Genomic DNA, 23,432 nt, shown 5'->3' with positions numbered 1-23,432 from the left:
GTTAAATTAGTCTTCCATTCTTGTTCTTTGTAGGTACAGCATTAGATCAGGTAAGATATATTGTATATGCATCGATATGTATATACATAGGCGTACATCCGTCTCTCATGAATGAAACGAAACGTTATATTCTATAATACTTGAATGGGCATTAGCATAAATAATGTACAGTGTTTGCCATCCCATAATATACACTCGGCGCCCCATCGTATACTGGATTCAGTATACACTCTACATCCAGAGACCATGATCTAAATGACATTTACTACGTTCGTTGAGCACTGCATTTTTTTAATTTCCAAAACATATTCAAATTCCCAGGGTTCTTCAATTGCGGGTTCGTACTGTTTATGTGTCCACACTGCATGGACCTGTCCACGGAGGATTAATCTGTTGTTGCTGGGGTGCTGAGCATTGTCGCAGCATCCCCAGTAACAAAAGATAACCCTCCGTGGCCAGGTCAATGCATATCTAGCTAAAATGTAATCGGGGAAAACCCCGATCCTCTCGCTCTCCCTCTCTCTCTTCATTTCTTCCACTCCATTTGTAAAGACCAGTGTCAATATTGTTGATCATGTATTCTCTATTGCTGCCCCCAACGAAAGAATAGCATAAGAACAGCATATATGATATTATTAGAAGTTCTACGCTTCTACATGTTCCAGAGTTATATTACTTTCTTTAGTTCACATAATTCAGTAATTAAATGCTCTTAACCAGTGCAGCTGAATAGATTTTGTATCAAAGTTGCGCTATGCAAATATAATGGTTATGATTATCATGATGGGTACTATAGTTTTTAATCATCATTATCGTCGTCATCATCATCATCATCAAATTTGTTAATGTGACAGTCTTGATGATGATGTTGATAAATGATGGGCATTTTCATTGTGACATAAAATTATCTTCTTGAAATAAGTTAAGGGGGTCATAGCATTTCGGCAATCGAATTATCATTTGAGCCTGGTCTTAAAAGTGTTTATTCCCTTCGTTAGCTGTGTGGAGATCGTCGACCGTTTTTTATACATAAATTGCAAATGGTTCATTTTCACGAAGAAATTATAACATGGGTAGTGTTAAAAATGCATATTCTTTTTTTCGAAAAAGAAAATCGTCCGTGACATAAAATGTTCCACTTCCGGTACGAATTATGCCTTTGAATACAGTTTAACTAGAATGATTACGAAGGTTATTTATGTAGACCCTTAGTCATGTGGATACAAATTTCAAGAGTCCGAAAAAATCAAACACAATTTTAATTTCTATTCGTCTGTCAGTGACACTCGGCCATTCTTTGATTTGCATTTGATTAGAAAACCATCGCAGCCACCATCTTACAATAGCCATGATAACCATAAATAATACAAGCTACTGTAGTACATCACTTATATATCCGCCCATGACAAATTGATCACGATTGTCTCCATTAACAAATGGCTTACAGTGGCAGGTTAAGAGGGTAAGGGGTTGAGGGGGGGTCTAGCCTGCGAAGGATTTTTAATCCACCGCCTTGGTTTCCCCTTCCCTGCTTACGAGGGTCGCGCAAGCAGAACAGTGGCGGATCTAAGGGGGATAAGGCGCATTACTTTGCAGCTGATCGCGATTTGGTCACACCAACTGGTTACCCCACCCCCCCCTTCTTAGCAAAAAGCTAGACTTGCTACTGGCTTAGTCTTACAATTAAGGAAGTTGGAAATTGGAACAGCGAGAACCAAGAAAAAAATCAATATCGCATAAGAAATGAATTTATCATTTAGGTACCGATTAATTGATTTTTAACCTTGCTCGTGGTGATTCTGTCCCCCATAACACAGAACTGATTGCAAAGAGATTGTGGTACGTATTTCGATGGAGTGGATCTTATGACGCAGGTGAAGGCATGGCAAGTATCACCAGAGGGGTTTATCTTTTTGTTTTGTTCCCCTCTATAAATGTGAACAGCAATTTAATACTATTTAATTATCAAGCTAATACCGAAATTTAAGAAAGTTTTTGTGGGTGTATTCTTGGGTAATAGGGCGATCATTGTTTATGTCATCTAATGAAGATGTTAAATTATTGTTCCATTTAATAGACGTACAACCGTCTCACATGGCACGATATATTACATTATATAATACTTAAATGGATATTGGTATATATATTGCTGTTTGCTATGCGGTTTGATTTATGTTGGGTCTAATATAGGCCCATGTCTGATTCAGAGTCTAACTCCAAAAATCAAGCTTAGAAAAAAAAACTACGCGCATATCACTGCTTGAAAGTCAAGTTGAGATATATTTTGTTTTCGTGTTTCGTTTGATCATTCTTCAACGACCCAAGCAAATCCTGTAAATTATCTCATTAAAAACACCGTCATTCAGTCAGTCACCATGCATGCATGCGTTTTTTGTAATCTGCTTTAGGTATTAATTACATTACAAACTAATCAAGTTTATATCGCACTAACTTGTTCACCTTATTCGGAGTATATTGTTATACACCTGCAGTCTATGGCCTCATGGTGTGTTGTTTTTCCGCATCTCTACATATGCAACGAAGATGAGTGATGGAGGGCGTTAGAAACATTTACCTACCACTATTGGTGTTTTCAGGTACGTTACACAATCGTAAATTGCTTGATATTGTTTCCTTTTATTTTTCAAAAATGATATTATAACAGCAGAACCAAATGATAAAATATTACATTCAATAAGCTTGTTTCTCTGGGCTTGCCCAACATTGTAGTGTTGTTTTCTACATTCAACACTAAGCATGGAGAAAGGCATTTTGTGGTGGGGTTCACTGACTTTTTTAGCACAACTGTGATTTGTTAATTTGACTATTTGTCAATCGTTTTATTTTTGTTTGGTACTTTCCAATTAAAACCAAGCTCATAAAAAAAAGAAATTTCAGCTGTGCAAGTATGAAGATGATGTCAAAATGTCGGAAAAATCAATATATTCCAATAACAAGTCATATTCATTTATACTAGCATAAAAAGACATAATGTGACCTCTGGATATGAACCTCACTTAATCCAGATAAGATCAAGGACATGTTTGATATAAAATATTATAACAATAGATTTGCAAAAAAAAAAACAATTTAAATCGACTGAAATCATCGAATTGGATTGGCTGATAGTAAACTTGTTATAGAAATTATGCACGTGTTATCATAACAAGCCTTTATGAAACGGGGCTCTGATCATCATGATCATTACTCCACTGCACTTTGGTAGTGGCCCGTTGCAGAAAAGGTTGCGTTTAAACGCAAATCAAAAAATCAATCGCAAGTCAAAAATGCGCGCTGTTGATTGGTTGAAAATCAAGTTGCGCATGATTGTCTGAGTTGCGTTTGATTGCAACTCTTTCTGCAACGGGCCCAGGGCTCTCAACGCTGAGTAGTATAGTAAATGGCGGAGTTACACTTACATCCTACAAGCATGAGGCAAGTTTGAAGTTGGTCCCTAAAACAGTTCATCTTTGTAAAACAACAACAAAGACTTAACAAACCTAAAAGATGTTTAAATTTTCATCGAACCACACAGTCCCTCTTGCTACGATAGTAAACGGAAGCAATTGTGGAGATGGATACTTTCTCAACTATACCTTACCAATCTTCGGTACGTGCTTGGAGAGAGAACATCCGAACAGTGGCATGTGGGGGACCATACCAAAACTTATCCCATTTTCATCCGCTATCCCTGCCCCGGCCAAAGGAAGGGACGCAATGGGGATACCACCAGGCTTTCGCATCTGCAAATTTCCCGGTAGGCTTAAGTCTTGAAATTTGATCGCATATTTTCAAAGTATTTGAGTCGTCCACCTTTGTTAGATGAGGATTTATTACTTCAGACATTTTGAAGGTGATTATTTCCAAAAAAAATCAAACATCAATTTGTGGTGATGAAACCCACATCATATAAAGCAAATGGGTGAATATCTCGCAATGTCATGAGTGCGAGGATATACATTTCATGCAGCGCAGAATAGTAACGCGCAAAAGTCATAAGACAAAATGGTTTGAGATGAATAATTAGACCACATTAAAATGGAGTTGGAAAATAGACCAGGGCCCCGTCTTACAAAGAGATACGGTTACTGGAAAATCACAAAAAAAATCGGGAAAATTTGCAGGATTTCCTTTGTGAACAAAGATAAGCACACTGAATTTTCAAGAAAACAATGAATGTATGATTATGCATCACATCTGGCAAATATTTTGAACAAACATTCATTTTAGATGTTGGCGTCGATGGCTTGCCATGGTTGCAGTTGATAAGATCAATCACAACTCTTTGTAAGACGGGGCCCAGTGGTCCACATGGTAAATGGGTGAGATCCCAATTAAACGAAACGATATCAGACTCAGTGGTTATTGGATAAAATGGTCAAAAGTGAAAATATGACCGTTTGTGACCCGCCACCCCAAAGGATAAGTATAGTGTAAATAGCCAAAATAATGATTTGGTCCCCAGAATGTAACAATTGGCTGATCAATCTTTTTCATTATACTGTCAAAATTTGAAGTTGTAAAGTTGGATAAAAAAGGGAAAATAAAAGATACATATTTTGTTGTTTGAGATAGACATTTGAAGTAGAGAAGAAAATAGATACAGTTGTTTGCAGACTCCTTGGTGTTGAGTTTCTCTGAGGCTGCACAATGGGCTCATTTTGAGTGAACCTCGAACTTCAAACTGTATTTTGTCGTTTTTCTTTGAAGTTCTCATTGAATTTCTGTTTGGTGATCACATAAAGCGTAGGATGTTATTGTTGGTTTGGGGTGTCAGGTCACACTTGTACGTTTGACGAAGCGACGACATAAATGATGTGTGTAGGCCTATATTACAGTGGGCCGGATGGCATTGGACCCGCCAATCTGCATTATACCGGATTCAACTTGTTCACCATATAAGCGGTCTTACCTTGGTAGTGAAATATACCCCGGTAAACATGGTAAAACACTTTATTTACACTCTTGTCATAACGTACAGGCATATGTAGCAAAGTGGGCGCTTCAAACAAATATTTTTTGTGAGGGGAGGGGTGGATTTAAGGAAAACAAATGAATTTGGGGATTTTTTTATCACATTTCTTGATTTCGCATGAGACTGCATGATGGTTCCATGTAAGCCTGGCCGGTGTGAAGAGACGATGGAAAGCTTTGTCTGTCACTGCCCAAGTGGAATTACAGGGAAAACATGTGGAATGAGTAAGTGTGCAACGAAATCATTTTTCACGAAATAGTATACAAATATACCAGGCTTTGAGTAGGTATAGCGGGAACTATATCCTACATAAAGTAAATCCTGTATGCTGATTGGTTTAAATAACAAATTATGTGACCAAACATATTCTCACTATTTTGCGATGATGTTGAAAATCAAAACGCCCACCGAAGAAAATTGACTATTCCGCGACGTCAATGATGGAATAGTGCACTATTCCATTATTGACGTCACAGATCATTGACACAGATCATGCAATATCTCGGGCGCACTGCACCAGACAGCGAGATGACTCGACTATATACCGGGCAAGTCCCGTGAAAGGACGGCGCAGGCACAAATCCACGTCTGTAGGTCAGTCAGCGCAGCGCGTTATCTATATTTTGGTTCAGATTTAAAAAAAAAGATGAACTATGTGTACAAGAACTAGATTATCAAGATCAGTTGTTCGAACTTATTAAATGTAGGATATAAAACAAATATACCGGGTATATTTCGAAAGTATAGAGGGAATTATTCACCCTCGGTTGTAATGGCAAAATTACTATTTTCCCTCGATAGTAATGCCAGTCCATCCTCGGACAAATCCGGCTATACTTACTCAAAGCCCGGTATATTTGTATGATATACTAGTAGCAAGAATTAATGGCCAATAATGCTGATATGGGCTTGGTTCTACGAGGAAAAGTGTTGACGTTCATGTGCAATCACAAAAATTAATATATCAATTACATTGGTCGGCAAAAGGGAGGTTTTGAAGGGTAGTCTTTAACAAAGTAGCAGGTATATAAGTTCTACACAAATGCCTATTTCGTTTCTTATATTCTCATAATAAATATGGGAAGGGAATGACGTAGTCCTATTATTTTCTCAAGATATAAAACTTTTAAGCCATATTTTGTCAGTTTATTGAGAGAAAATAATCCCAATTAGGTCTTCCCTGTGCAAATCAAATACTTCGTAAAAATATATATTATATACAACTGTCAAGATATGAACAGGTCCTGTCTCGTACACATACAATGATGATTCCTTTTTCTAAATTATTTGTGTGGACATTTTTACAGGTACGGGGAGAGAAACAAATTCTCCTGAATCAACCGAGACTCTGGTGACAGAAGGTTTGTAATAAGTGCATGGTGTCGATCCACTTATATCCCGATGAAAAAAATACGGGGAAGGGATAAAGGTCAAAAACATTTAGAGGATAAAAAGATGAAGCTTAATAAAAGAAATACGGGGTATATCGTTCGTAAGTAGGGGGGGGGGGCAAGTCGTCTGAGTTACTGAACTATGTCATGCATAATTTTATTGACAGAATAAAAATCGAATTAGGTCGTCCCCCCGTGTAAATCAAAGACTTCGTAAATATATATATATTGCAGGCGTTAATCCTCTAAAAGTGTCGAGATATGAACAAGTCTTGCATGTCTCTGCAAATACAGACAACTTTTAGATTTTGAAATATTGGTGTGCCCATCTTCTTTTACAGGTACGGGGGTAGTAACAAGTTCAGCTGATCCAACCGAGACTCTGACGACAGAAGGTCAGTAATAGGTGGGGTCGACCAACTTATATTCTGATAAAAAATACGGGAGGGGTCACCGAACTCCAAATATTTTGTGGTCATAATCCATTTGTAAAGGATAAAAGGATGAAGCTTTAAAGAAGAACGAGGAGCATATCGTTCGTAAGGGCGGGGGGGGGGGGGGGGCTAGGTCACCTTGGTTTTTGAACTATATCATATATTATTTCATTGACAGAAAAAACCCAATTAAGTCGCCCCCTTCCCCCGTGCAAAAGAAAGATTTCTTAGAAAAATGTAAGCGTAAATCTTGTCGCTTTGCATAGAGACGACTTTCAGATTGTGAAATATTGGTGTGGTCATTTATTACAGGTACGGGGAGAGAGACAAGTTCGGCTGAACCAACCGAGACTCTGACGACAGAAGGTCAGTAATAGGTGGGGTCGACCCACTTATATTCTGATAAAAAATACGGGAGGGGGCACCGAACTCCAAATATTTTGTGGTCATAATCCATTTGTAAAGGATAAAAGGATGAAGCTTAAAAGAAGAACTAGGGAGCATATCGTTCGTAAGGGCGGGGGGGGGGGGGGGGCTAGGCAGCCTTGGTTATTGAACTATATCATATATTATTTCATTGACAGAAAAAACCCAATTAAGTCGCCCCCTTCCCCCGTGCAAAAGAAAGATTTCTTAGAAAAATGTAAGCGTAAATCTTGTCGCTTTACATACAGACGACTTTCAGATTTTAAAATATTGGTGTGGTCATTTATTACAGGTACGGGGAGAGAGACAAGTTCGGCTGAACCAACCGAGACTCTGACGACAGAAGGTCAGTAATAGGTGGGGTCGACCCACTTATATTCTGATAAAAAATACGGGAGGGGGCACCGAACTCCAAATATTTTGTGGTCATAATCCATTTGTAAAGGATAAAAGGATGAAGCTTAAAAGAAGAACTAGGGAGCATATCGTTCGTAAGGGCGGGGGGGGGGGGGCTAGGCCGCCTTGGTTATTGAACTATATCATATATTATTTCATTGACAGAAAAAACCCAATTAAGTCGCCCCCTTCCCCCGTGCAAAAGAAAGATTTCTTAGAAAAATGTAAGCGTAAATCTTGTCGCTTTACATACAGACGACTTTCAGATTTTAAAATATTGGTGTGGTCATTTATTACAGGTACGGGGAGAGAGACAAGTTTGGCTGAACCAACCGAGACTCTAACGACAGAAGGTCAGTAATAGATGGGGTCGACACACTTATATTCTGATAAAAAATACCGGAGGGGGCACCGAACTCCAAATATTTTGTGGTCATAATCCATTTGTAAAGGATAAAAGGATGAAGCTTTAAAGAAGATCGAGGCAGCATATCGTTCGTAAGGGCGGGGGGGGGGGCGCTGGGTCGCCTTGGTTATTGAAAATGATATTGTCGCTGCACATACAGACAACTTTCAGATTTCAGATAAGGGGGCATCGAACTCCAAATATTTTGTGGTCATAATCCATTTGTAAAGGATAAAAGGATGAAGCTTAAAAGAAGAACGAGGAGCATATCGTTCGTAAGGGCGGGGGGGGGGGGGGCTAGGTCACCTTGGTTATTGAACTATATCATATATTATTTCATTGACAGAAAAAAAAAACAATTAAGTCGCCCCCTTCCCCCGTGCAAAATAAAGATTTCTTAGAAAAATTTAAGCGTAAATCTTGTCGCTTTGTATAGAGACGACTTTCAGATTTTGAAATATTTGTGTGGTCATTTATTACAGGTACGGGGAGAGAGACAAGTTCGGCTGAACCAACCGAGACTCTGACGACAGAAGGTCAGTAATAGGTGGGGTCGACCCACTTATATTCTGATAAAAAATACAGAAGGGGGCACCGAACTCCAAGTATTTTGTGGTCATAATCCATTTGTAAAGGATAAAAGGATGAAGCTTTAAAGAAGAACGAGGCAGCATATCGTTCGTTAGGGCGGGGGGGGGGGGGGGCTAGGTCGCCTTGGTTATTAAAAATAATATTGTCGCTGCACATACAGACAACTTTCAGATTTCAGATAAGGGGGCACCGAACTCCAAATATTTTGTGGTCATAATCCGTTTGTAAAGGATAAAAGGATGAAGCTTAAAAGAAGAACGAGGCAGCATATCGTTCGTAAGGGCGGGGGGGGGGGGGCTAGGTCACCTTGGTTATTGAACTATATCATATATTATTCATTGACAGAAAAAACCCAATTAAGTCGCCCCCTTCCCCCGTGCGAAAGAAAGATTTCTTAGACAAATGTAAGCGTAAATTTTGTCGCTTTACATACAGACGACTTTCAGATTTTGAAATATTGGTGTGGTCATTTATTACAGGTACGGGGAGAGAGACAAGTTCGGCTGAACCAACCGAGACTTTAACGACAGAAGGTCAGTAATAGGTGGGGTCGACCCACTTATATTCTGATAAAAAATACGGGAGGGGGCACCGAACTCCAAATATTTTGTGGTCATAATCCATTTGTAAAGGATAAAAGGATGAAGCTTTAAAGAAGAACGAGGCAGCATATCGTTCGTAAGGGCGGGGGGGGGGGGGGGCTAGGTCACCTTGGTTATTGAACTATATCATATTATTTCATTGACAAAAAAAACCCAATTAAGTCGCCCCCTTTCCCCGTGCAAAAGAAAGATTTCTTAGAAAAATGTAAGCGTAAATCTTGTCGCTTTGCATAGAGACGACTTTCAGATTTTGAAATATTGGTGTGGTCATTTATTACAGGTACGGGGAGAGAGACAAGTTCGGCTGAACCAACCGAGACTCTAACGACAGAAGATCAGTAATAGGTGGGGTCGACCCACTTATATTCTGATAAAAAATACGGGAGGGTGCACCGAACTCCAAATATTTTGTGGTCATAATCCATTTGTAAAGGATAAAAGGATGAAGCTTTAAAGAAGAACGAGGCAGCATATCGTTCGTAAGGGCGGGGGGGGGGGGGGGGGCTAGGTCGCCTTGGTTATTGAAAATAATATCGTCGCTGCACATACAGACAACTTTCAGATTTTGAAATTTTGGTGTGGTGATTATTACAGGTACGGGGAGAGAAACAAGTTCGGCTGAACCAACCGAGACACTGACGATAAAAGGTATGTAGTAGGTGGGATCAACTCCCTCTAATTTTGTTAAAGTCGTGCGGGGAAACAGGGGCATTGATCCATTTTTCAGATGAGGGGGAGGGGGGCAAAATCATGAATAAACGTTCCAAAGGCGCTCGATCACACAACTCACCCCCCCCCCCACACACACACACACATAGATTTATAAAGAACAAGTTGTGTATCTCAATCTCGCCTGCCGATTTCTGTGTCACATTACAATCTTATTTTATGTTTTCACATCCGGAATTATGGGGGGGGGGGCAAATCGATATGTTTGCCCCCCCCTCAATATTTTCATTGGTGGGGCGATCGCCCCCCCCCCCCTCGGATCGACGCCTCTGCGTGGAAACATGAAATGATAAACCACGGAAACCTAGGCACTAATATAAAGCCGAGATAATACATTTTTGTGTATATTCCAAAGAACAAGCAAACATGTTTTCTCCTTGTATTTTCGTTCCCGAGACATATAAACATGGGGAACATACGCTGGGTTCCAAAGGAAACTGAACAAACTATACGAGGGCACTGCATAAATTCATATCAGTCAAAATTATTTTATTTTAATGTTCATTTAGTTTGCCACTTTATTGTTACATTTCGATCATTCTATCTATTATGTATTTTAATTTGATATGTATGCTTTTGAATTTAATTTCTTTTATATTGCATGTAGTTTTTCTTTTTAATTGCATTGACGCCATCAATGGAGACAATGCCTTGTTGTTGTTCCGTATTCCTATTCCGTCGTCTTCTGTCTGCTTCTTCTTCCACAGAATCCCATTCGTTTAACACGTGGTTCTTGGAAACCCTTCCCAGGATCCGTCCCTTATCTAAATTCTCCCAAATTTGGTAGCCATGTTCTCCATGACCCATTGCTGTGCACCTTTTATTTCATTTTCCAAAGTCACTCATGCATGACCGTGCAGGCGCCATTTTGTCCATTTTAAGTATATTTGCATACCATTTTTTATTCTTTCATATCTCCGTTATCCTGCATGCTATAGACTTTTAACAAATTGCTATAGATAGGCAAAGAGTTGCTCCATCACTTGCGACCATAACCTGCTCTTCAAAATGACACCTTCATGCCCTTAATTCAAATACAAGTCTTCCTTTAAAAACTGCAAATTTATTGAAATGTAAAGTCAGAAAATCATAAAATGGCCATAACTTTCTTGTGTTTATTCATTTCGATCTCATATGTACAGGAATTGTTCATTGCATTATATCATGCTAGTCAATTTACGCATCAATAATTTTCCGTTATCGAGATAGCGCCCTCTAATATTTATTCAGTTCAATTCATTTATTTCCAATTAAAAATCACAATATAAAAATTCATAAAAATACATAATTGAGCAAATGTAAACCATATTCATGTACATGTATTACAAAAGTCTTCCACATAAAATATATATGTATACAATAAGTTAACATTTTAAACATCAGAGGAAATAGGGAAATTATTTTTTTTTAAATAGAGTTTGTCTAGATAACCTCCCCTAAAGGAATTAGACAAAATATAATTGACAAAGTAAGATATAAGAAACTTATTTGCCCACAATAAAACACAAGATCAAACAATAAAGGGGAAAAAAAACCTACACAAAGGTAAAAGGTGGAAAATAAATCTACACAAGTTGAAGATTGATTAAATGCTCCTTTATACTTATTTTAAATGCATTATAATTCTTTATTGATGTTATATTACTTGGCAGGTCATTCCAAACTGTTGGTGCTTTGTGACTGAATGAAAATAGCAGATAGGAATTTTCGACTGCCCATAAATGATATTTATTTTTGTTCCTTGTATTATAGTTATGTACTGACATATTTAATGAAAGCATATTATTAAGTAAACAAGGTAAAAACCCAATTTTATGTTTGAACAATAAAATCAAGATGCAATATCTATTCAACTGATAAATGTCTAGAATTTCGAGTGATTTGAACAGAGGCCTACTATGGGCATAATGTGAATTCAAAGAACATATTCTAACAGCCTTCTTCTGTAATAAAAAAAAGGGACTTCAACTTAGATTTGTGTTTGCCCAAACAGCATTACAGCAAGTCAAAAATGGTAAAATAAATGTATTGTAAAGCAGTCTCAGTATATAATTTTAGGAATACTGTTCGCAGTTTACCAATGATACCAACACCCTTTGACACTTTATTTGCAATATACATAATGTGATCAGTCCATGGCATGTTTTCATTTATAAAAATACCTAAAAATTTAACAGAGTGGACTCTCTGGATAATCTTGCCGTTCATTGATATCTTTAGTTGTTCAGAAATATTTGTATGAAATTGAGATTTTTTACTATGAAAGTAGATTAAATTAGACTTTTCAGCATTCAATGATAATCTGTTACAATTAAACCAGTATGAAACATTGATTAATTTGTCATTTAAATTGTTGTTTATTGATAAGTAATTTTTGTTGAGTAAAGAATGTTGGTATCATCGGCAAACAAAATATATTTCAACTCATCAGAGCAACTAGGAAGATCGTTAATAAATAGTAAAAACAACAGGGGGCCGAGGATTGAGCCCTGCGGCACGCCACATGTTACGTTTAGTGAATCGGATGTGTTTTGATACAGAACGTGTTGACTTCTACCATAAAGATAATTCTCAAACCAAGATAAAGATAAACCTCTGATTCCATAAAACTTAAGCTTGTGTAATAAAATTGAAAAATCAATAGAGTCAAAGGCCTTTGTTAAATCTAAGAAAACCCCAATAGTATGCGCTTTTTTACTAAAAGAACGGGTAAAAAAATCATATACATCAATTAATGCCATTTCAGGAGAAAGATGCTTCAAGAAACCATATTGACAATGAGTAAATAGTGACTGAGAGGAAATAAAATCATTTTTGAGAAGGAAGAATTGATATTGGTCGGTAATTTGCTATATTATGAATATCATTTTTCTTATGTATGGGCACTACTTAAAAATATGACATAGTGGTTTTGAAATTACATGAATAACATTTTTTAATACTTTAGGATTCATATCATCTATTCCACAACTATTTGTAGCCTTTAACTTTTTTACAATATCTACAATTTCACTCTCAGTAACCGGCTTGAAATAAAGAGATTTTGAAAAAGATTATTTTGATTCGTCGTCATTGCGTTATGGATGGTCAAATCTGTAACCTTTCTTGGATTTAGGTACTTCAAGATATGCCCTTTCAAGCCATTATATACATATACCTTACTGCTGACGAAATATCTGAAAAATGCTCCCGAATATCACCAAAATACGCAAATATACACTATAATGTAAAAACAACTTCAACTTGCTCTTATTTCTTAATTATTGAAGCTAATTCTTCCCAACTTGGCAGATATCAGTATTGCCAGGATTAAAAGTATCACTCTCGATCATTGTCAGGATTAAAAGTATCACTCTCGATATCACTGTCAGGATTAAAAGAATCACTCTCGACCATTGTCAGGAGTAAAATTATCACTCTCGATCATTGTCAGGATTAAAAGTATAACTCTCGATATCCTTTTCATTATCAATACTATCATTCATCATGTTCATGTCATAATCATCGCGATTTATTGATAACAATTTTCTTTCCTAGATTATGCCGTGACCCCTTCAGTTATTGATTGTCCATTAAATATCAACCAGTCTACAGAACTGGGAAATGTCGGTTCAGTCGTTACCTGGGCACCACCGAGGGTCGCCCATGCATCCGGTACACCTACCGTCATTGCCAACATCAACCCAGGATCTGTTTTCAATGGCAGTGATGAGAACGTGGAAGTTTTCTATACAATATCTGATGGGAGTGGATGGATCGATGAATCGTGCTCATTTCGAGTTTCGTTGTATTACGGTAACAACCTCTAGACTTTCCACTTCGATTTCCATTTTCCCTTCTGATGTACTACTACTACCTCAACATTGATTTCATTTCTATTAGAAAGTGGGTCTACAGTGATATGCTAGGGGTTCTTTTTTCTGATCAATATCCAGATATTAATAGATAATGAACCTACAATTAAAGCAGAGCCGTTTGATGATTAATTCATGCCTTTGAAAATAATCAAGTGATGGCTTGTTATAGATGTAACAGAGCACTATATTTGATCGATGAATTTTACAAAGAGTTGTGATTGATCTGATCAACCTCAACTATGGAAAGCCAGCAACGCCCACATCAAAAATGCATGATTGTTCAATATATTTTCTAGATATGATGTACTGTATATTACATAAAATCTGTGTTTTGTGTGAACATGATAAAACACGTAATTATGAGCACTTACTGCATGCTCCTGTTAATGGTGAACAATGCTGTGCAGTTTACAAGTTATACTTACTGAATTTACATTAATGATTCAAGTGAAAGATTTCATTCCCTCTCGCAATAAAGACAGCAACGTTAGCGTGGTACAATGTAAATGAAACGATGGCATACGAAATTTTGTCATCTTTTTAATTCAATAACGAAGGGGTTTCTGCTATTTTTTTAAAGAATGAAATGTGGACGACTTAGTCCCCCCGGGGGGGGGGGTACTTTCATTGACGAGTGGATACCGTGCGCGACCAAAGAAACGCGTAAAAAAGATCTCGGGAAGGAGGATCTCTTTTTCAAGATTGGGCACGTTATAGGTATAGGGGTGTCAAAAACACAGACACAAAAAGGTATACATTTACGATATTTCGCTATAGAAAAGCTACGTTTTATTCGGTCAAATTTGCGAGGATATAAAAAACTAAAATGTTCTATAGATGATGTACTTTTTACCCAACACTACGTGTTTAGAGTCAGATTTCAGCGAGGTGTGGGAGGTGGGGCGGCAGGCCTACTAAACCCAATGTAAGTAAAGGTAAACCCGACGTCCGTAATCACGTCCGTGACATTGTATAGGGGGTAAATTCAGGGAATACTTAAGGGTACCGTTTGTTTCCAATACTTGTAAAAGGTGCATTTTCAGAATGGAAAATACTTGTTTAGGGTGCTTAGTAATTTCGAAATTCCATGATCGCGTCTGGTATCCACTGACTCGTCAATGGAAGTGCATGCCCCCCCTCCAGACTTATATCAGTGGTTTTGAAATCGGTTTCATAAAGACTCCAAGGCAGGTCACAAACAACCGACATACAGCTATTTTATTGGATTAGAGTCAATTTGCCTGTATATTATATATTTATTTTTTAAAGGTAATCAATCAATTACTGTATATATGATACAAATACAAGGGATGCATAGCCGTTGCAATAACCCTGCTTAATTTGTCTCCAAAATCGGCCTATAAACCAAGATTGCAAAACGAATGACTTTTACACTTTATCACTTTTTGAAAATAATTGTAGTTGGCAACCATGGTAGGCCTAGCAACCAAAAGTTAGACTTGCAAACAACCAGGAACCCGTTACTCGTCTTCTGTATGCAGTAGGCTATCGTACCTTTGTGAAATAAATTCTGACTCGGGAAGCTTACCACTTTATTAGATCTGGATTATTTATCAATTTATTCGCATTCCACAGTGGACACCACGCCCCCTTTAGTTACCTGGTGCCCAAGAAACAGGACAATCCTGGCTAGTGTTGATACTGTCACAGCCCCAGTTTACTGGGAAGAACCAAATGCAACGGATGCGGCTGGTATCGCCTCAATCACCTCCAACCATGAGCAAGGATTTGAAGTCGCGGTTGGAAGTTCCATTACGATCACATTCAATATTACGGACAGATCTGGATTGACCAATAGCGACTGCTCATTTACTCTAGAGGTTCTTACGGAAAGTAAGTCCTTAAAAGCAAAACTATCGTGTTATAAGGCCTGAAAGCTATCCCCAAAGACTTAAGACACTTGGACCATCGATCGGAATAAGCTCCTTAGAGATGTCTAGCTGTAGGCCTTGAAAGCAGGATGGGATTTTAGGTGCATGGAGAGGTATTATGTTGAAATTATGATGTAATTTATAAAATCATGCCAATGTTTTTCTGCTTGAATAAATGAATATCAAATTTGATGTCAATCAATATAGTTCACCCACAGCATAAACACACTCGCGGCCACATATATGACTTATCTAATAACAGTTTCTTTTGCACTTTCACTTATCTTTAAATATGATTAAACCTAGAGTCAAAATCACGAATGAATAATCATATGTCCCAAATTTTTTCTCTATCGTGGTTACTAAATCATTTCACTCTTTTGATGCGAACATTCAGCTCAGGAATGGAAATGCACGTCATCAAAATGTTACAATCTGGACGAGCAGCAACGTAAGTGGGCAGTTGCTAAGGCATTCTGTTCAGGATTAGACCCGGTACTTACCGTTTCTGGGTACAGATCGCCATCGCTTCTCTTTCATAACTCTAACGAGGAGGCCGCCGATCTACGGAACCTGCTCAGTTCCCATAGCGAATGGGTGTGGATCAACTGTAACGACCACTTCAAAGAGGGAGATTTCATCTGTGATGTGGATGGTGCCGGAACCAAGCAATCCTCAGAGTGTAAGTGCAACTCCATAATCAGATAATGGTGGCGTATCGTAAGGCAATAGCGCCCTGTCTCCTATTTCCCAGGATTTGAATATTTCGAGCGACTTAAAGGGATGGTCCAGGCTAAAAATATTTATATCTAAATATTAAATAGTGTAAAATTCACAGAGCGAAATGCTGAAAATTCCATTAAAAACGGACAACAAATAACGAAGTTATTGAATTTTAAAGTTGATAAATATTTTGTGAAAACAGTTATATGCACATCATCATGAATATTCATTAGGTGGGCTGTTGATGTCATATCCCCACTTTCCTTTTTCTTGTGTTATTACATGGAATCATAATTGATTCATTTTTTTCATACATGTGTAAATGATGTGTCTCCATTATGATGACTTGCGGCAATAAATAACTAATGCAATGCGATTTTTTTTTTCTTGGTAGAAAATTTTTGAATAAACCTAATTTCATATAATAAAATACAACAGAAAAAGTGGGGATACGACATCATCAGCCCACCTAATGAATATTCGTGAAGACATGCCAAGAACTGTTTCACCGGAATAATGCAAATCTTTAAAATTCAATAACTTGTTATCCGATTTTGATTAAATTTTCAGCATTTTACTCTGTGCATTATACTCTTTTTAAATATCTCCAGCCTGACCATCCCTTTATAGAAATCCTTGACAAAATACCTAATATCTGATTTTCTTTAGCAACGGCAACAAACCACTGACCTCTACAACCACTAGCGTACCTACGGGGGGGGGGGGGGGCAGAGGGGGCAGTCTGCCCCCCCCTGACGAGCAACAACCCATGCAAAGGACGTATCCATGCCCCTTCATTTGTGATTGAAGACCTTTTTTTTTTTTGCTTGTCAAAAATTTTTCTGGTACGAAGTCCTTCATTTGTGATTGAAGACCTTTTTTTTTTTTTTTTGCTTGTCAAATTTTTTGGCGGACGGTTTTGCCCCCCCCCCCCTGTGAAAAATCCCTTATAAAAAATATACGTGCGAGCTAGGAAACGGGCTCATGAGCTTTTGTGGTATTTTACACTCTAAATAATATCAAACAATCCAAATGAACTGTAGTTATATAAGGACCAATCAAATTCTGGATTTAGTTTTAATCATGATTCATTTTTAAATTTCAAGGGAAATCCCAATCTTAATTCAAATACCTTGAGATATAAAAATGAATCTTTCGGATTAAAAACATTTCAAATACCTAACTTGAGATACAAAAATGAATCTTTAGGATAAATCAAGAATTCGATTGGTCCCTAACTACAGTCCATTTGGATGTAATTTAAATTCCTGCAATTTAGAGTGTTGACCTCGGGGTTAACCCTAAATAGCTTCGTTTTTCGTGCATTTATCTCATGGGTTAATTATAACGATTCTTTTCTTCATTCCCTTTCCCTTTTCCTCGTTTGTGTTTTCTTCCCCTTAAAGATACCCGCACTGCGAGGTTATATTAATCTAAATTTGGTGCAGAATATACTTATCCCAATAGTGCATAATGAATGTGTTCTATACGAGCAAAACTATGTGGTTCAGGCAGGAGTAATGCGTTGAAGCGAAGCGAACAATCTTTACATAACTATAGTCTATAACTCCCTCCATGAACTGGTTTTAACATGTTGATATTCCTTTTGGGAGGAGGGGCGGGGCGGATTAAATCCCTAGATACCCCTTTTTTTCTCGTGACACCCGCTGCACTTGCCCAATGTCCCCCTAGATACGCAACTATCGATTGATATATTTGGAGCATGATAGAAATTCTTCTCTCTCGTCTCATGCTTAAATCGAACTCAATCGAACACCTGTCCGATTTTCGATATGAGATAATAATAGACTACCGTGAGATGGAAAATTAAGCGAGGGTAGGGAGCAAATTATGCTGCTAAAAACGGAGCTTGTAGAGTGCAGCCCCCTAGTAAAACAATGTTATAAACATTTACAATTTCAGACCAGAATATATTTTTCAGCTCGTGCTTTGCGCATTATTTATGAAGGAAGATACCCAAATTACCCAACCTTATACTTTACAAAACATGAATAGAGTGTCCCCTTTTTTAGGTCTGAAATGTCATTTTTTCCGCTCGCATCAATTCTTTAGTTATATACATCTACCTATCCCGTTTATGATTTTTAGGTCGGAATAAAAAAAAATTCAGTTCGCGCTTCGCGTTCGCATTATTTAATACTTGAAGTACGTATCATTTTCATAGCTAACTGTAAATAATGCTTAACAGGTCCCTTTTCGATCAGGCCAGAACGTATATTAGAATTTCTGCTCGCGCTTGCAGTAATTATCTAGGAACATACGCATCTTGCTCAGGATCACAAAACATTGCCCGGAATTTTCAGAACATACATGAAATCCCCCCCCCCCCAAAAAAAAAAAAAAAAAAAAAAAAAAAAACGTAGCTCGCGCTTCGTCACTCGCACTATTTAAGTAGGGATTATCAGATTATTACATATTTATGTTGATTTAAAAGAATATAAGAAGCTAAAGAAGTGACTGTAATTAGGACTACCCTTTCCAAGAAACAAACAAATATCAACTTTGCGCGGCCGATCGGGGAAATTAGGGGTGAAATTCCCCCCCCCCCCCTCATTGGCAAAAGCTCGATCCGCACCTGGTGGTTCACACTGTTGACATTTATCAGTGTGAAGGTGAATTACATTTCCACACTGTGTTCTTTCCAGTATGGATGTTTAAAGGATGTAAAGTTTTCTTGAAATTAATATTTTTTGTGATTTGTTATATTTACCAGGGTGGCATAACGGTGAACCAAACAATTTGCTTGTCTCTGAGGACTGTGTAATAGTCAACTATCCGCTGATAACTGATCGTCTCAAATGGTTTGATGTACCATGCTCATCCCAATGTCTCACTGTTTGTCAGTTGATACTCGGGCAAACCAAGACCTAGGAAAGCTTTAAAGTGCCAACGAATTGTCGAGATGCCGACTTGATAACGATATGTTATTTTGCCAAGTTGACAAAAAGTTTTATGTCAACATGGCGAGATAGCGAATATGTTCATGGTGACATGCATATAAAAAGTAAATGACACGATTTGATAAAGTAAATGACACGATTTTATTTTATATTCACATCATGCACGCACCCTATACAGTTGGAAACGAATCCAGGTTATGTTTTGTTTGTCGACTTGGCGAGATAATATACATGTATGTCAAATGATAGCATTTTAATAAAACCAAGGGAACAAGAGTCGTACAGGGTTTCAGGAAGCCTGTCATCACTGTTTGAATTATAATTATAGAGCGATTATTGAAAGAGTCAATGACTTGTCCTTCTCATTCACTATCGAATTGTAATCTGGAGTCAATAGCGTATTCTTGCAATCACTAGGCAGACGCTTTCTATAACGCACCAATTCCTTTGAAAATGAAGGTTGAATCACAAGCGACAGCTGATAGACTATTGTAGAAAGTTGGTGGACCGGGATAGCAGATTGTCCGAAGATTCGAAAGTGACGAAAAATTGCAAATATGTCGTTTGCCCACAGCCCAGGACACTACCGTTTTGATTCATCGATATTCGACAAAAGCCGTTTGTCATTGAAGGGGTTTTGACAAAAGATTATCCGCATTATAGAAAGTGTCTGCGTAGTGATCGATGCGTAGCAAAAAATGCCTTAATACTACTAATACTCAGGAGAACAGATTCAAGAACATAGAAAATGTATTGTTAAAGCCCTTCATAAAAAGGAGCATCCAAGAAAATTGATGGACCATACCTGTTCTGACCTGGACAAACGACAAATTTGCATTTTTTCGTCAGCTCCAAAACTCACACATTTTCGACAAAGACCTCCCTGCTGTTCTGTGTCATTTGGCGAGCAATCCCAATATATTTATCGTGTTCTTGAATCCGTTCTGAGTCGCCGTGTGAAAAATCCCTACTTACAATAGATACAAAGTTCTCAATTGCTAGGCTAGAAGTGATGAGGATTAATCAAACTGATACTGTCATCCGAGCCGGACATTTAATTTTCTTGATGTCAAAAAAGAGATCAGCCAAACACGTTAATAATCATTTTGGATATTTCATTTCATTTTTATTGCACCTGATTATAGAACCATCCGTAGATGAAAGTACTGGTGTTCTTTAAAAGTTTTTAGAAACCCCTTCAAATCTCATAATGTTGTATTTCTCCCATCTCTAAAATAAATCTTACGGCATAAACTAATACTTGTGAAAGTTTCATGCTTTAGTAAAATTTGCACAATTGTTTTTTTTTTTGAGCTTATCCGCTCTACTATATATGGTCCAGTAGGCCCTACGGTTTATCCTACGTTGATGTACTTCTTATTTTTGTATTCGTTTTAGTTGGTATTTTTTGCATTGAGTGGTTTAATACGCACAATCCTTCATTTGAAAGTAGGGCTGTCAATTTTGAAGAAGTAGAACATTTGGGATATCGCCTGCATACCCATTGGATTCCTAATATGGTAACCATTTGTCTCATTTAAATTCTAAATAAATAATTAAAACACCTTTTCCAGAGAATTTATTTTATACAATTAAGTGACTTCAAATACTATTTGAATACTAATTTTTCATAAAAATTGAAGGCTTTGTTCAGTAGAAGTAGTTCGAGATTAAGAAAAATATGCCAGCCTGTTTACTGGATTTGGAGATGACATAGTAAAAGTAGAAACAGATGTATAAAGAAGTGTTGTTCCCTGTAACTAAACGAGATGAAGAGATGTGTGAAATAATTGTGGTTGACAAGATGTTTTAAACAAGTATTCTTTCAGAAAAAAGGCAGCCAGTTAGGTTTCATTCTACCAGGGAAAGTAGGAGACTTTTCGGTTGTACTATTAGTGCGTTCCGGTAATACTGTTGCAATTTTCTTTTTGATGAAGCAATGGAATTAGCATAGGCTAATGCATTAAAGCACATTTTAAGTTTTGTTAAGTCTATTTAAAGTGCATTTCACAACTCAAATTCATACCTTGATTTACAATTTATGCCCTGAAACAATTACAGATTGGATGAAGACTTAACCCTATCTAGACCAACTTTCAAATGTTCAATGGCTAAAAAAACAAAACAGTTTTGACGGTCACTAAACTTTTGTAGAATAGGATTGTTAGCTGATATTCTGTTATAAGTCACATTATTGTCTCTGTACCATAAGTCTATATGGGCAATCCAAGATGATGAGGGTATTTCTTTCATATTTCAAATGACTCCTTCATAAATGAGTTATGTTTTCAAAGTTCACTGCATTTTAAAATGTGTAGGAATTACACGGTTTACTATATAACTACCTCATTTTCTTCTGTTATGTCTCTGTTTAAGAGTATCAGAATGAAAAAAAATAAATAAATATAGGGCTTTTGCATTGGACAGCGGACAACCGAAATGCATTCAAACTGGAAAGTCTTGGTAATGTATATATTTTTCAGTGTTTTTTTTTTCATTTTGGTTATCATAAGCAGTCTAAAATATGAGACATCAGAAATAGAACTTCTTACTCGCCATGGCTGTGTGCAGGGACGTGTCTAAGGGAGTGGTTACACGGGCACCACTTTCAGGGGGGCTTAAAAAGGGAAAAGTGTTTATAAATCCTACAACTAAAGTAAATGTAACGTCATTTACTGTATTTACTGTATTCAGTGAAAAGTTCATATCTTTAAAAAAAATATCCAATCGATGTATTATCAGGCACAAGTATTCTCTGGGACCAACTGTCATGCCAAAATATGATTCCAATAAGTTTGGGACATGAGCCATTGCACTTTGATTCTACACCAGAATTTGTATGTTGTTTGACTAAATGTAAATAGATATCTGAATGTTTGACTTGCTGTTGTAATTGAAATGCTCATTTGGCCAAATTTTTCTCACTAGTTTCCGTCTGTTCATCATGTCCTTTGTGTTAAACTTAATCAATGTTTTATTGTTGCGTGAATATCCGTAGACGATCATTTCATTAAAGATCACTTATCCCATGTGTATTCACCATTTCATGGATTGCGATGTAATTTTGTTGTCTTCAATGTTCTATTAAAGTATGAAAAACGGAAAATAAAAATATCATTGTCAAGGAAATCAATGGAGGAACTAGAGATGCTCGGCGGGTCGCGCAGCCGAGCACATGTATCCCCCGAACCCACCGGGTCATCCATCATTGCGATATATAGAGCTCACACAGAAATTTGACAAATAAATACAATTATCATGGCGACAATGACCTTAGCATGCAGGTCCCCCAAGCCCATCTACCATCCAAGTGTGGTTGAAAAGTGACTTATGGTTGCGGAGAAAGAGAGTCTTGCATGTAAACTTCAACGTTGACCTGAAAATGACCTTTGACCTTATCATGTGACCTCCGACTGCAGCATAACATGCAGGTTCCCCAAGTCCATCTACCATCCAAGTTTGGTTGAAAAGCAACTTACGGTTGCGGAGTTAGGTGTCATAAGACAGTCTTGCATGTAAACTTTACTGTTGACCTGAAATTACCTTTGACCTTACCATGTGACCTCCAACTGCAGCATAACATGCAGGTTCCCCAAGTCCATCTACCATCCAAGTTTGGTTGAAAAGTGACTTACGGTTGTGGAGTTATGTGTCATAAGGTTTGTGACGGACGGACGACGTTTGGATCCCTCAGTCTCGACAAAAAACTCTTGTTACCATGGCAACAATGTCTCCGTCCACACCAAAATCAATAGGCGACTTTGCTTTACCATAATGGACCTTCATGCCAAATTGGAAGATGATCGGAAAAGAAATGCAGCTGATAGAGCGCTCACAAGGAAATCTCTGCGGCGGCGCGACGAGGCCAAATCCATAGTATCCTCCGAACTCTGTTCGGGGGATACAATAAGGCAGTTCTCTAACACTTCACAATTTAAGCATCAAATCACGGTCGAGAAAAAAGCCTTTCCCTCATGAGATAAGATTAAAAATATCACAATTAAAAAGGACAAAAAAGCAGAAGGGGCTAATGATAGTGTGGTGATGCCGAAACGTCCAATTCAAAATGTTTAACGTTCTTTTAAATAG

The 23,432-nt window shown here is 37.6% G+C and overlaps 1 protein-coding gene across 3 annotated transcripts; it reads left to right on the top strand.

Moving 5' to 3' along the window:
- Nucleotides 1–1,551: 1,551 nt before the first annotated feature.
- Nucleotides 1,552–22,384, top strand: LOC129270214 (hyalin-like). Of its 3 annotated transcripts, XM_064105370.1 has the most exons (16): nt 1,552–1,885; nt 2,493–2,597; nt 3,536–3,757; nt 5,098–5,199; nt 6,283–6,336; nt 6,708–6,761; nt 7,113–7,166; nt 7,519–7,572; nt 7,922–7,975; nt 8,511–8,564; nt 9,099–9,152; nt 9,816–9,869; nt 13,488–13,745; nt 15,404–15,661; nt 16,097–16,381; nt 19,157–22,384. In XM_064105370.1, the coding sequence occupies exons 2-16, from the start codon at nt 2,552–2,554 to the stop codon at nt 19,312–19,314; spliced, it is 1,761 nt and encodes a 586-aa protein (XP_063961440.1). In that variant the 5' UTR covers nt 1,552–1,885; nt 2,493–2,551; the 3' UTR covers nt 19,315–22,384. The 3 variants fall into 3 exon arrangements, with proteins under 3 accessions (XP_063961440.1, XP_063961441.1, XP_063961442.1); XM_064105371.1 differs by lacking the exons at nt 1,552–1,885; nt 9,099–9,152 and having other exon boundaries at nt 2,508–2,597; XM_064105372.1 differs by lacking the exons at nt 1,552–1,885; nt 8,511–8,564; nt 9,099–9,152 and having other exon boundaries at nt 2,508–2,597.
- The last annotated feature ends 1,048 nt before the right edge of the window (nt 22,385–23,432 follow it).

Source organism: Lytechinus pictus, chromosome 10 (genome assembly GCF_037042905.1).
Source record: "Lytechinus pictus isolate F3 Inbred chromosome 10, Lp3.0, whole genome shotgun sequence".
In the NCBI taxonomy this organism is placed as follows: Eukaryota; Metazoa; Echinodermata; class Echinoidea; order Temnopleuroida; family Toxopneustidae; genus Lytechinus; species Lytechinus pictus.
Note: the sequence above shows the minus strand (reverse complement) of the source record. Positions and strands in the feature narration are given on the sequence as shown.